The sequence below is a fragment of the Diplotaxodon limnothrissa genome, linkage group LG2 (assembly GCF_057381915.1).
Source record: "Diplotaxodon limnothrissa isolate DT_005_m linkage group LG2, D_limnothrissa_male_GT1.1, whole genome shotgun sequence".
NCBI classification, from domain to species: domain Eukaryota; kingdom Metazoa; phylum Chordata; class Actinopteri; order Cichliformes; family Cichlidae; genus Diplotaxodon; species Diplotaxodon limnothrissa.
Genome location: NC_140597.1, coordinates 10,703,555 through 10,717,703, shown reverse-complemented (window position 1 = coordinate 10,717,703; position 14,149 = coordinate 10,703,555). Strand labels below are relative to the sequence as shown.

Sequence of the window (14,149 nt, the reverse complement as noted above, 5' to 3'; positions counted from 1 at the left end):
AAATGGGTTTAGGCTTGTTAAATCAGTGGATTTTATAAACTTTCGGAGGAAGGCGGGCTTTCAGAGTTTGGACTACAGTTTGGACTACAGTGCTGCATTCAAGGTCAGAAAAGGTGCCAGCACCTAACGTGATGAAAGCCCTTCTCAAATTGAAAGAATTAGATCAATTTACAAAACAAACAAATATGCTGGGTGTGAGTGGATTTCCAGATAAAAAACAACTACACAAGGACTGCTCAAACATGGACTTTCTTATCCTAGGCAGATTATAGTTGTGTAAAAGATCTACAAACATTTTACTCTACTTGTAAACCCACACAAAATAGTTATCTCACTGTTTGCTTTTTAATCCAGACAACACTGAAACCGTTCTACATAAAAGAATCACAACACCTACACCTACTGAACCTTTATACTTTGGCTGCTCCCCTTATGGGTCACCGCAACACTCGTCTCCAACCACTCCACTTCACCCAGTGTGCATGCTCTTCTTCCCCTTGTGCAATGTTTATTGCTTTAGATTGTTGACTCCAATTAATTAAACTCATCAACCTTCAACCTGAGCTCTTTTCATGTACACCTTTTCACCTGTTTCCTTCTCATTTACATGCATGTATTCTGTCTTGCTTCTACTGACTTTTACTTCTCTTCTCTCCAGAGACTACCTCTCCTCCACCTGCTCTCTGCTCTCACTGCAGTTCACAATGTCATCTGTAAACATAATAATCAACAGAGACCCATGACTGTTCTCTCGAATGGAAACTGTAGCTACATCAATTTAGAGAAATACCTAAGCTGATATTTATTCATGATGTCCAGTGATCTACTTACATTGATGACTAAATATAAAAAAAAATAACAAGCTAAAGTGTAGCGTCAATTATAATGTGTATCCAGACATAAGGTTCTGTACCCAACTGTGATATTTAGTGAATGAATAAAAAAATGAAACAGAGACCCAGAGGAGATTCTTAACCTCTGGTATAAATAACGTTTACCTTATGTGGTCCTCTTGTCAGATTCCTATTTTCCGATGTTAAACCACGAGGCCCGTGAAGGCAACACGTCAACGACCAATGAGGAGCGAGCGCACGGTGACGGTTACGGTGGAGATGTAAACAAACAGAAGCAGCGCGGCCATTACAGCAACAACCGAGTTCCAGCGAGTTGACTGTTTGTCTTCTCTGTCGTCGAATAAATCACCCCCGAAGGTATTGTGCTTCATAAGAACACAGATGCCCGTCCCCCCGTGCTCCTCTAACGCGGCTGGGTGCTCGCGGTGGTGTTTTCGCGGTGATATTTTTCTGTTTCTGTTGTGTTCTCGCCAAAAATTATTCGCTAGCTGCTTGCTATTGTTGTCCGTCAGACAGCGGCCATGACAGCGAGCATTATAACGGCCGAAGCTACGTGTTTGTTCCCGCTGACCCCTGTCCCTCTCCCTCACTGTGTCCTCTGGTTCTCCTTGTAGACATGAAAGACCCGAGCATCAGCAGCGGGGGCCCGAACATGACCACCGGCACCGAGTTGATCCTCACCAGCCAGTTCAACGCCGAGGACGACCCGTTCGCCGAGTATATGTGGATGGAGAACGAGGAGGAGTTCAACAGGCAGGTGAGGAGCTGGGACGAGGATGACCTGGACTGCAAGTGAAAAAATCTGCGTTTAGGGCGGAAAAATGGTTAAAGAGTCTGAAATTAAGTTTATTATGGAGGAGGAAAAGTCATCCAAAACAAAGCAGGTTGATCTTTTCAGGTAGAACACATTTAAAGAGAAGTTATACCTCAAATCAGTAGCTACAGAAAGACTCAGTTGACTATTAAGGTGGAAATCTAATGTTTGAATAATATGTTGAAAGAGTAATTATTGCCTGAGATTACAGACTAATTATCTTTTTATTAACTATTGTTTTATAGATACATTATGTCCAATGTAAGGTGGACTCAGATAACTTTTAAGGTGGAAATCTGTTTTTCACCTTACACCCAGAAATTGTTCTCTAAAACTTGTGTATGCAGACAAATATAGCTTTCTCCTTTAAGATTGAAATCTGTCATTTTCCAGACAGATTACACCTCAAGTCTGTATTCGTCTACTTAAAATGAAAGATCAGCATCTGCACATCTCCTCTGACTGCTTTAAGGTTTGACTTGAGGGTGATTTATTTTGGGAGTCAGACAAGGCATCTGAAAAACACTCCAAGATTAATTTTTAAGGTGGGAATAAACACATGAAGTTGCAGATTTGTTCATTTTTATATGAGCTCAGTGAGCTCTGTTTCTAAGGTGGAAATCTGCAGATTAAGATAAGTTGTACCTAAACGGTTGTTTTTAGTTGTAAGCAAAGATCAGTATTTTCAAACAGACTCAGTCAACTTCTAAGGAGGAAATTTGTTCTTTTTTTTATAGATTACACTCACGTTGCTCTAATGTGAAGCTCCCATATGCGGATAAAGCAGTATGTTATGGTGTAGATTTCTGCAGACAGACTTTCCTGGTTGGAATTGGAGGTTTAAGGGAAACTACATGTCAGAATTTTGTTGTTTTAGTCATAGTGTTGCAGTATAATTCCAATCTGCTTTGCTTGGAAGATCAGTTTCCATAGATAGACTTTTAAAGTGCAAATCTGGGGTTTATGTTACAAGAAAAAATAGCCTTAACTTGGACTTGTTTATTTGAGAAGTATCTAGAAACATATTTTTAAGGTGGTAATGTGAATTTTAAATTGTAGTTTATTGAGATTAAGAGAGATAAAGTGAAATTAGGTTGATTTGATTTGAAGGCAGGGAAAGTATCCAAAAGCATGATGGGTGACTTTTTAAAGTGGATATCTGTAATTATCTTTACAGGCTAAATCCAGAAATTGTGCTGTTGTACATCTTGTATATACAGATGACAAATCTTAAGGTAAAAATCTGGACTTCTAAGTTGAAGATAAAAAGAAACTTTGTATGTTTACGTACAAACTCAGCTGATTTTGGTTTTTAAGGTGGAAATCTGTTTGTCAAAAATTGTGATTTTTACAGCAAAAAATGTGCACTTTAAGGTGAAAGTATGATTAAATAGAATATTTCCAACACCTGTGTTGTTCAACTGAAAACAAAGGTCATTGCCTACAGATTCACGTTTTTAAGGTGGAAATCTAGGGGTTTGTTTACAGGTTAAAGGAAGGTTAACATTTGGAAATTGTGCATTCTTAAAAGTAGCTGTGATTTTAAGGTGGAAATTTACAGTTTGAAGGAAAATTACACTGAGCAGCTGAAGCCTGTGTGCACCACAAAGCAGTGGCTCCTTGAGCTGGAATTCAGGTCAGGCAGTGGCCTGATTATGCAATCAGCTGACAGCGTGTGGAGTCGGTTAACAGAGGAGTAGGTGGGAGGCGTCCGGTTGGAAATTTCCATAAGGATGTTTTGTTTGGAAAAAGGAAACAGTCTGTGGAGCTGTGTTTTAGAGAGCGTTACGTTTCACAAAGGAAGGAGGACTGCAGCTGCTGTGTTACTTTAACTCTGTTCTGTGTTAAACTCTTTTCAATGTTTCCGATTTATATTTGTAAAATCAGCCGCTCTGTTTCGAGTAGTCGTCTCGTTGTGATTGGTCAGGTGCTGCAAACCCCGCCTCTGACATGTGAACACGCTCATTGCTAGATTAGGAAAGCCTGGGCTTACTTATTGAGCTGCTAACCAGCATCATCTTAGGCAGAGAAGGAAACAAGGATAACTGGATTAGTAGAAGGGGGTGCAGAGCAGATTCACCCGAAGAACATTGTAGCATCTCTCCTTAAAGTGTTATCTGTGTGATGTTCGCTCTCAGGTTGGACGACATGTTAAAAGTTTTGGTTCTTCGTTGGTCCAACAAAAGTGTGACTGCTGCTTCTCTGCCTGTGTTTTCGGCAGGTGGAGGAGGAGCTGTGGGAGGAGGAGTTCATCGAGCGCTGTTTCCAGGAGATGCTGGATGAGGAGGAGGAGTGGGAGTGGTTCATCCCGTCCAGAGATCTCCCTTCTCAAAGCGTCAGCCAGCTGCAAGAGCAGATCAGCCTCCTGGTCCTCGATGGCGACAAAGACCTGGATGTGGTGGTGAGTTTATCACCTTTACCATTGGTTACAGAGAAAACTCGTGTTTTGGCCATAAGAATAAAAGGACACCAGAAGTATGGAACGCCAGGACTGCCATAATGAATTAATTAAATACACCATTAAATAATTAATTAAATGTGGCAATAATTAATTAAAATTGGAATTAATTAATTAAATAAATAGTTATGACACATGTAATTAATTAATTATTGACACATTTAATTAATTATTTATGTATTTCACATTTTAATTAATTATTGACACATTTAATTAATTTTTGACACATTTAATTAATTATTTAAAGTCCTGCGCCTGGCTCTCATCATGAAATAATTTTATCTGTCAGCCTCACCCATCAAACTCAGGGGGCGGGGTTAACGCTGATCGAGTCAAAACCATTGCTTTGGCCTGGTGGCCATTGTTTCTAGCACACAACAACCGGCATGTGGAAGCTAACAGAACTGAGCTTTGAAAAACCCTGTTTGTGTGTCACCAAATACCGTTTTAATATTTTTTTAGCCGAGAATGTAGTGGTTTAATCTTCATGTGTCTGGTCGTTTTGTCAAGATACAGCCTCTTTGCAAAAGTGTTTCGATGATTTCGGAGATGTCTGCCCAGTCTCACGGCAAAGCGTGGGATAGACCCGCTCGCCTCGCAAGCAATCCCACCGACAAAGCGCAGACCCCGGTACACAGCTGTAGTAACCCCCGCTGAGTTCTTTTACTGAGGTTATATTTATCGGTGTTTTATTTCCTGATGTTCTTATGTGTCCTACGTGTTTCAGTCGCCAATTCTGAATTCTAACTAACATTAAAAACATGTTTAAGGAGGAGAGAGAGCAAATAAATCTGTTTAACATCTGATCTTTGGGTTTTTGTTCAGTATCAGCGTGACCTGTGTATAAACACATAAAAGAGATAACGTTGGTGTTTCCGTCATGTAGTAACTGCTGGCTTTAACTGTACAAAGGTTGTTCGACACTATGAAACACATACAGACTTCATGATGTTCGGCTAATATTTTTATTGTGAATATTAATCATGAGGGTAAACGGCCCTGTACACCACGGAGCGAGGTCAGCATAGCCACGATATCCACGATATCCTCAGCTCCATGAGTTAACACAAAGTTTCCCAGCTGACTATCTAACTTCCAACTATTCCAGAGACGTGAAAATATATCAAATCAAATCACTTTTATTGTCACATCACATGTGCAGGCACACTGGCACAGCACATGCGAGTGAAATTCTTGTGTGCGAGCCCCACAAGCAACAGAGATGTGCAAACACAACAACACAAACGAGCAAAATACAAGAATGGCCAACCTGAAACTAATAAATATATGTACAATATATAATAGTGTATGCATTTCTGGATGTGTATACTAAATATTTTCCTACGTGTGTGTGTGTGTGTGTGTGTGTGTGTGTGTGTGTGTGTGTGTGTGTGTGTATACACATTTTTACAAATTAAATAGTAAAAAAAAAAAAAAAAATAATAATAATAATAATAATAATAATAATAATAATAATAATAATAATAAAAAAATATATAAAATATACAGAGTTGAATATGTGCAAAACAAGTGGCATTACTGTACAGTATGGAGTGCATAATGTTGAAGTTCCAGTAGTGAAGCTGAGGTGTCTATGACGTGTTCAGCAGTCTGATGGCCTGATGGAAAAAGCTGTCTCTCAGTCTGCTGGTACGGGACCGGATGCTGCAGAACCTCCTTCCTGATGGAAGTAGTCTGAACAGTTTATGGCTGGGGTGACTGGAGTCCTTGATGATCCTCCCCGCTTTCCTCAGGCAGCGCTTCCTGTAGATGTCTTGGAGGGAGGGAAGCTCACCTCCAATTATCCGTTCAGAGCACCGCACTACTCGCTGGAGAGCTTTGCAGTTGTAGGCGGTGCTGTTGCCATACCAGGTGGTGATGCATCCAGTGAGGATGCTCTCAATGGCACAGCGATAGAAGGTCCTGAGGATGCGGGGGCTCATGCCGAATCTTTTTAGTCTCCTGAGAAAGAAGAGGCGCTACTGCGCCTTCTTCACTGTTTTGTTTGTGTGTACTGACCACGTAAGATCCTCAGCCAGATGTACTCCAAGGAACCGGAAGCTGCTCACTCTCTCCACAGCAGCGCCGTTGATGGTGATGGGGGTGTGTACTTCTCTGCACCTCCGGAAGTCCACTATCAACTCCTTTGTCTTTGCGACGTTGAGGGTGAGATGGTTGTCTTGACACCAGTGGGTCAGGGCGCTGACCTCCTCCCTGTAAGCCGTCTCATCACCGTTGGTGATAAGACCCACCACTGTAGTGTCGTCCGCAAACTTCACAATGATGTTGGAGCTGTTAGTGGCCGTGCAGTCGTAGGTGTAGAGTGAGTACAGGAGAGGGCTCAGTACACACCCCTGTGGAGCACCAGTGTTCAGTGTGATGGGGGATGAGGTGATGCTGCCCAGTCTGACCACCTGGCGTCTGTCAGACAGGAAGCTAAGGATCCAGCTGCAGAGGGAGCTGCTCAGTCCTAGATCCTGCAGTTTCCTGTCCAGCTTCGAGGGAACGATGGTATTGAATGCTGAGCTGTAATCTACAAACAGCATTCTCACATACGTGTCTCTCTTCTCCAGGTGTGACAGGGCAGTGTGTAGTGTCAGGGATATGGCATCATCAGTGGACCTGTTGTGGCGGTATGCGAACTGTAGAGGGTCCAGTGAGTCGGGTAGTGCAGAGCAGATGAAGTCCCTGACCAGCTTCTCGAAGCATTTGCTTACGATGGGGGTCAGGGCTACAGGTCGCCAGTCGTTCAATGAGGAGATGGTGGAGGATTTGGGTACAGGGACGACGGTGGCCATTTTGAAGCAGGCTGGGACTACAGACAGAGAGAGGGAAAGGTTGAAGATGTGCGTGAACACTCCAGCCAGCTGAGCCGCGCATGACTTGAGGACGCGGCCGGGAATCCCGTCCGGACCAGTAGCTTTGCGCGCGTTCACCTTCCTGAAGCACTTCCGCACATCCTCCTCAGACACAGTGTGCGCACTGACGTCATCCGCGGTGCGCACACTGTCCGGTCTCATGGTGTTCGCTGCGTCGAATCTAGCGTAGAATACGTTTAGATCCTCACACAGAGAGGCCGTGGTCTGCGGTGTGCTGGTTTTCCCTCTAAAGTCTGTGATCGTGTTTAGTCCCTGCCACATACTCCGAGGGTTGTCAAACTGTTGTTCCACCCTGTCCCTGTACTCACGTTTGGCTGCTTTGATCGTCTTCCGGAGTTGGTAATGTGCGTGTGTTTGTAGTCCGATGTGTTCGCGGAGACAAAGGCGGTGTTCCGTGCCGCCAGTGCCGCGCGAACATCTCCGTTAATCCAGGGTTTTTGATTTGGGAAGGATTTGACTGTTCTGGATGGGACGACATCTTCCACGCATTTCCTGATAAATCCACAGACTGAGTCTGTGTACTCATCAATGTCTCTGGCGGCCACGTGAAACATTTCCCAGTCCGCGTGATCAAAACAGTCCCGCAGCGCAGACTCCGATTGGTCCGTCCAACAGTGCACCGCCCTCCGGGTTGGAGCTTCCTGTTTCAGCTTCTGCCTGTAGGCGGGCAGGAGCAGGATGGAGCAGTGATCTGATTGGCCGAATGGGGCGCGGGGGAGGGCTTTGTACGCATCCCGGAAAGAGGTGTAACAGTGGTCGAGTAGCCGGTTTCCACGTGTGTTAAAAAGGATGTGTTGATGGAGTTTTGGTGAGACTTTCTTCAGGTTTCCCTTATTAAAGTCTCCGGCTGTGATAAACGCTGCCTCTGGGTGTGCGGTTTCCTCACTGCTGATCGCGCTGTACAGTTCCCTGAGTGCACGGTCAGTGTCGGCTTGTGGGGGTATGTAAACAGCCGTAATAATCACTGCAACAGCCGTAATAATCACTGCATAAAGAAAAGTGTAAGAGACTCAGCAGCAGATTAGAATAACAGTTATACATTTAATAAATCACCAAATGAATCCAAGAAACGAGCAAACCTGTTCCGACAATTTGAGTTTGTATTCCCTCAGCTGCAGACTCGCTGCTGTTTAAATGTTTGAAAAGGAAGATTAGATATAAACAAACGTCAAACATAGACTCAGTCTGCCTTCACATTTGATATGAGGCCAGCACGTATAGTGGCCTCAGCAGGCTATTACTGAAATACACGTGCTATATCATAAACTATGATATAAATAGGGAGGTCCTATTAACATGTTTAGTTTTAAAGGACACCTTCCTGCCTTTAGTCTCATTCATGAGCAGTATTAGTTTTCTTCTAACATCCAGAAGTCTGCACGATGTGTTTCATAGTTTGTAACAAGCCTTTGACAGGTAAACATAACATGACCGAAAAAGCAAAAAAAAAAAAAAAAAGAGAGAGAGAGAGAGAGTGTTGACATAAGAAGAGAAAATGCTCTCAATTATGGAGACAGACAAATGGTTCATTTATGTTTGATGTGTGTTTATTCCTCCCTAAATATCGTCGGTGAAGTTTGCCATGCACGTCAGATTTTCCTGCGCATTTTTATACCTCTGCCAACAGAGAGAGAAAAAAAAAAATCACATTCTAACAGACAGCTGGTGCTTAGAATACAGTTGAATAACTATTAAAAACAGATGATATTTAGATGATAGTTCAGTCTAACACATGTGCCAGTGAACCATTAAACGTCTGTGAAACTATGCAGTTATGAAACGTAACTTTAACCTCAGCCAAACCGATTTGCTCAGTTGTAAATAAAACAGCGAAGTAAACGTGACCCGACAGACAGAACCTGAGTGAATGAAGTCCAGCGTTTAACCACTGAGAGCTAAAACTCAGCTGAGGTTTGAAAGCTGTGTGCCGGTGATTGGACATCAGCCGCTGATGAAGCTGGTTCGCCTATAAAGTGCTCTGTAAGGAAACAAGCTCCAGCAGCTCTGCGCTCGGGGAAAACACTATATTTACTTATCTTGTGCAGAAAAATGCGCTGACATTGCGTTATATCGAGCACCGGCTGCCCAGTTAAACTGTGACTATCACCAGGTAACGTAGGCGTGTTTCTTGAATTAGCAGCAGGTGTTAAACAGCTGACAGATGAGGAGGAGGATGCATGCAGGTAAACTGAGGGTCTGTTGAGCTGATCGCTGGTTTCGTGAGAAAAATGTCAGCTCGTTCTTTATGTTACAGAAGCACAGAGACACAAGACCAGGCGGAAAGAGACGATCGTTCGGTGAAAATGAGAATCTGCGAATGCAACATGTGGAACACGGAGAGTGGAATATGTAAACAAACCGGTTAACGTAACCCCCTCGGTGCACTCTGCATGCTAATTGTTAGCAGAGCTAGTGAAATCTCTGAAAACATCTGAGCACTTTTGCAAACATGTTCTGTGTTGACAACCTGACCAGACATACGGCGCGACATTCGCGGCTAAAACACTGTTAAAAGTGTAGCTGGTGACAGAAAAACGGGGTATTTTAAAACTACACCACCACCATTGCTGCCTGTGATTTGATCTGCATTCTGGGATACCTGGCTGCCCCAAGTCTACACAAGCAATCGATTATCTAGGATCGACCTGTTTTGACTTACTTTGCACGGCAACCAATCAAATGTTAGAGAAGCTGCATGGGCAGCGTTAACCCCGCCCCCTGAGTTTGATGGGTGAGGCTGACAGATAAAATTATTTCATGACGAGAGCCAGGCGCCAGGACTGCCAAAATGAAATAAATAAATATATCATTAAATAATTAATTAAATGTGTCAAAAATTAATTAATTAAATGTGTCAATAATTAATTAAAATGTGAAATACATAAATAATTAATTAAATGTGTCAATAATTAATTAATTAAATGTGTCAATAATTAATTAAAATGTGAAATACATAAATAATTAATTAAATGTGTCAATAATTAATTAATTACATGTGTCATAACTATTTATTTAATTAATTAATTCCAATTTTAATTAATTATTGACACATTTAATTAATTATTTAATGGTGTATTTAATTAATTCATTATGGCAGTCCTGGCGTTCCATACAGAAGATGGCGTCCTGTCAGCTGACATTATTCCAACACATTATAAAAAAAATGTAGGATTACAGCAAATATACTCCAAAGCCAAAACATTAAAAACAACCACTAATAAAATAAAATAAAGTTTGAAAAATAGAATAAAAACTACACAAATAATTAGTATAGCCAAATGGAAAAAGACAAAGGACCTTTAATTCAGTAAAAATCTGAAACACTGAAACACGTTTAATCTGAATGTAAAGCTGAATATGATACAACAATAGTGCAATAAAAAAGGATGAAATCAATAATACAGAAAGAGCTGCTGAGTGAGACACAGCACAGTGCCTGAACGTGTCTGATAAAATCTCCACACTGATTGGTTTCTCAGGTTTTTTTTCTTCCCAATTAGTTGATTATTAAATTAGTCTCTGACTGTTGACCCTCATCTGTCCAGCAGAGGTGGCTGTTTCTTTATTTTCTTCACAGAAATAACAATGACGGATTTTCTTCTTCTCTCCTTCAGGTGACCAGCAGCTTGAACCCCAATGCCAAGGAGTTCACCCCAGGCATCCAGAAACATGCCATGTGACCCGGCTAGGCTCCTCCCTCCCCCCAACCCTAGTCCGCACTGTGACATCATCACCAAGATGTCTGCTGTATTTTCCAGCTGCCACTCGACCTTCAGCCTGACGTGTTGCCAAAGTTCTGCGCTCGCATGTCTTCACAGTTACAGGTGTGTGTGTGTGTGTGTGTGTGTGTGTGTGTGTGTGTGTGTGTGTGTGTGTGTGTGTGTGTGTGAACTCTCTGAATGTACATCAGCTGAGAGGAGTGTTTGTATGACTCTAAATCAGAACAAACTGCTTCCTGTCTCCACTTTAATTATTATTTGGGGCACTTTTATAAAACCTGAAATCAAACTGTGTGCTTGTTTTTTTTTTTTTTGGTTTTGTTTTTTTTGGCTTTGTTTTTTTTTTGGTTTTTTTTTTAATTCGACTTCCTGTTCAGAGGGTCGCCTTCGCCGCCTCGTGGCGTCTAAAAGCACTTTTCCGGTCGTGGTTTGTTTAGCTGGCTGTTCTGCTGTTTCTTGCTCTTTTTCCCAGCATCCTTGGCGTTTCTGTCAGCTCTGACTTGTCTTCGCTCTGCTGCCTACATCAAATAACTCGTGTTGACTTTTTTTCTAAATGCACAGAAAGTACTGTATAAAAAGTCATATAAACAAAAACAATGTAAAAAAAATCTATTTTTTCTTATACTACTTGAAATAAATGTTTATGAAAGGAAAAAAAAAGTGTTTGTCTGTTAATAAAAAGCATCCACACAGCTAGGAGAGCAAAAAGGACTGGGTAAAAGTCTTGAACCACCCCAAAAGTGCAGCGATCAAGCGAAACATAAACATACATGGAGATGCAGTATATGATTTATGTAAGTATGGTCATTTATAAAGTAAGAAATATATAATTTTTTACGTTTTTTAGAATGTTCTTTAAAATTGTTAAATACTAATTTTTAAAAATAAATATACATATTTTATTTATATGCTAGACACTTGACCTCAAATAGTTCACTGAAAGTTAAAAACTTGTGTTTTAAGGGAGTTTTGCAGCTCTACCTGCAGGGGGCGACACAGTCTGCCCAGCCTGTAGGCCCTCAGCAGGGTTTCTAACCTCCTGAGCTGCTTTCTGAGCAGGAATTTAGAGCGAGGACTAATTTATCTGACAGGAAGTTCCTCCTGCTTGCTCTGCTCTCTCTTCTTCTGTGACAGAGGCACAAAGCAGCGGCGGCCATAGATCAGCCGCAGCCCCCCATTGTTGCCCGACAGGTCAGATACAGACCAGGACTGCAGCCATGCATGCTGATGAGGGTGTGTGTATCAAAGGAGGCGTGGCCTCAGGGGTGGCAGGTCACACATTCTCGCCGAGTGCTGATTGGTCAGAGGGAGATGTTGGGGAATGTGCAACAGGCACAGATGTCTGCAAAGTGCTGCGAGGTCATGACCCCTGTGTTGGTGTCAGGACGCCCAATCCCCACCCATCCATCTGCATGTGATCACCTTCAGCATCATCTCCATCGGAGCGTCCGACTGGGAGTCCTCAACAGAGGCTCATTGTTCCTCTGGTAGAAGAGGAGGAGGAGTCTGAACATCATGCTGCTTGTTCTTCACCTCCGAGACGAAGGTTCAGGTTCAGGAACCGTGGCGGTTGGGTTTGGTCAAAGAAACACCCGATGAGACCTTTTCTTACATTCGTTGGACGTGATCCTTTTCGCCGCATGGAAGGAGTGGTTCTCATTCCAGATCTGGGCCACAAAAAAGCCAAAACACGAAACAGATCAAACTTTAGTGGACCAGACTGAAACATGGTTTAAGTTACTTTTTTCATGTTACATGCTTTCCAATTACTCTTATAGCCTTCACACACCGGACGCCTAAAATTCCTGAGAATATTTAATGCGTTAAAAATATTTTTCACCTTTTTCGGACCAATCAGGTCACTGCATTTGACAACAAGTGCACTTGAAGTTTAAAATGAGCACGAGTACTGAATACACAGAGGTGACTTTTGAGAAGTTTCTTGAAAGACTCTAGTGACGGCACATTGCGATGCTCAGTGCTCATGTTAACTCCATTTATTATCGGTCATCCTCATTCACCTAAATCATCCAATGAGCAAAAGGAAGGAAAAACAAATCTCTTTTAGGGTAAATGGGCCTAAGAAAATCTGACAACTCCAGTATGGGAAGCTACCTGCTGTGGTTTTAAAAGACGTTATTTGAAAAAAAAATTGCACCTAAACCCAAAACGAAATCAAAGCTATGCCGGAAATAAAACTTTTGCAGAGAACAGCTGTGATTGGCTCATGCAGGCACACCATCAAGCATTGATTTGGGGAGCGGTTGATTTGCTTTTCTTTGCGTGTTAATTGGTAAAACACACACTTTAAATATTGCACAGTCATGCTAATTTAACTGTGTCAAGTGAAAATCATAATCAAGATTTAAATTTAATTAATTGTGCAGCAGAAATAATACGAAAAAGTTGTTCTATCCAGTGAAACCATCTGACCGTACATCGGGGTTCAACATCAGCAGGACACTGAAGTCGTGGAGGAATTATTCTGTTTTCAGGATCAAAGAAAGAATATTTCTTCTTGCTAAACTAAGCTAATGCTAGCCTGCCTGCTAACATGGTCAAACTGTAAGATTTTATTAGGTTTTATTAGTAAAATGTTATCTTGAGTGTATGAGGGTTGGCGTAAACATTCAGAACTCCGGAACTGTTTTAGTCACTTAGCTGTCCATTGTAAGATTACTTTATCAGCTATAGTTACAACTGGATTCATCCATTTTAACTTCACATGATAAATTCAAATTCAAATTTTATTTGTCACGTACACAGTCATACACAGTACGATATGTAGTGAAATGCTTGGACAACTGCTCGTGACCTAAAGAAAACAAAAAAGGAAAAGGCTATGAATAAGATAGGAAATAAATATGAAAAATGAAAAAGGGTAAAGATAAGATTAGATAAGATAAGATAAAAAGAACTTTATTTATCCCGAGGCAAATTCTTTTGTCATACACATGCTCAATGCAGCAAGAGAGACAGAGGAGCAGAGGAATAAGATATACAATATGTACAATAGAATACAAGTATACAGTAATATACAGTAGGATAGTGCAAAATATAATATCAAATAACTGTAACAAGTAACAATATAACTATCCTGAGAAATAAATAGCTTAGCTTAGCTATCAGTGCAGATGATTCTAAAAGTGACATAGTATTGTGCAAATGGATAAAAAAATCAAAACTGTGGATTTTTTTGCCATCCATAATTAGAAATTTCAGGTTATTATCTCAAAATTTCAACATACTGACTCAAACTTTGGAGAAAACAATTTGACATTGAGAATTTATTAACACGTTTGTAAAACACTGCAATTCCTCAAATGTCCACTAGAGGCTCCAGGAGTGAGTCAGTCCACCTAGACTCCCATGCTAAAATAATATATCACAGGTAATTGTGGGGCTAACTTAGCAGTCTGCACTCT

General features: G+C 41.5%; 1 protein-coding gene across 1 annotated transcript; it reads left to right on the top strand.

Annotated features, from left to right (window-relative positions):
• Positions 1-1,123: 1,123 nt before the first annotated feature.
• Positions 1,124-11,372, top strand: LOC146638242 (polyadenylate-binding protein-interacting protein 2-like). Its single transcript, XM_085367028.1, has 4 exons — positions 1,124-1,211; positions 1,469-1,611; positions 3,890-4,069; positions 10,620-11,372. Exons 2-4 carry the CDS (start codon positions 1,471-1,473, stop codon positions 10,683-10,685), a joined length of 387 nt encoding a protein of 128 aa, XP_085223154.1. The 5' UTR covers positions 1,124-1,211; positions 1,469-1,470; the 3' UTR covers positions 10,686-11,372.
• The last annotated feature ends 2,777 nt before the right edge of the window (positions 11,373-14,149 follow it).

What these genes read in the sequence shown, in the direction of transcription:
- LOC146638242 (XM_085367028.1), top strand. Translation starts at nt 1,471, where the DNA reads ATGAAAGACCCGAGCATCAGCAGCGGGGGCCCGAACATGACCACCGGC. An exon ending in AGGAGGAGTTCAACAGGCAG is followed by an intron (nt 1,612 to 3,889) that starts GTGAGGAGCTGG and finishes TGTTTTCGGCAG; the next exon opens with GTGGAGGAGGAGCTGTGGGA. An exon ending in ACAAAGACCTGGATGTGGTG is followed by an intron (nt 4,070 to 10,619) that starts GTGAGTTTATCA and finishes TCTCTCCTTCAG; the next exon opens with GTGACCAGCAGCTTGAACCC.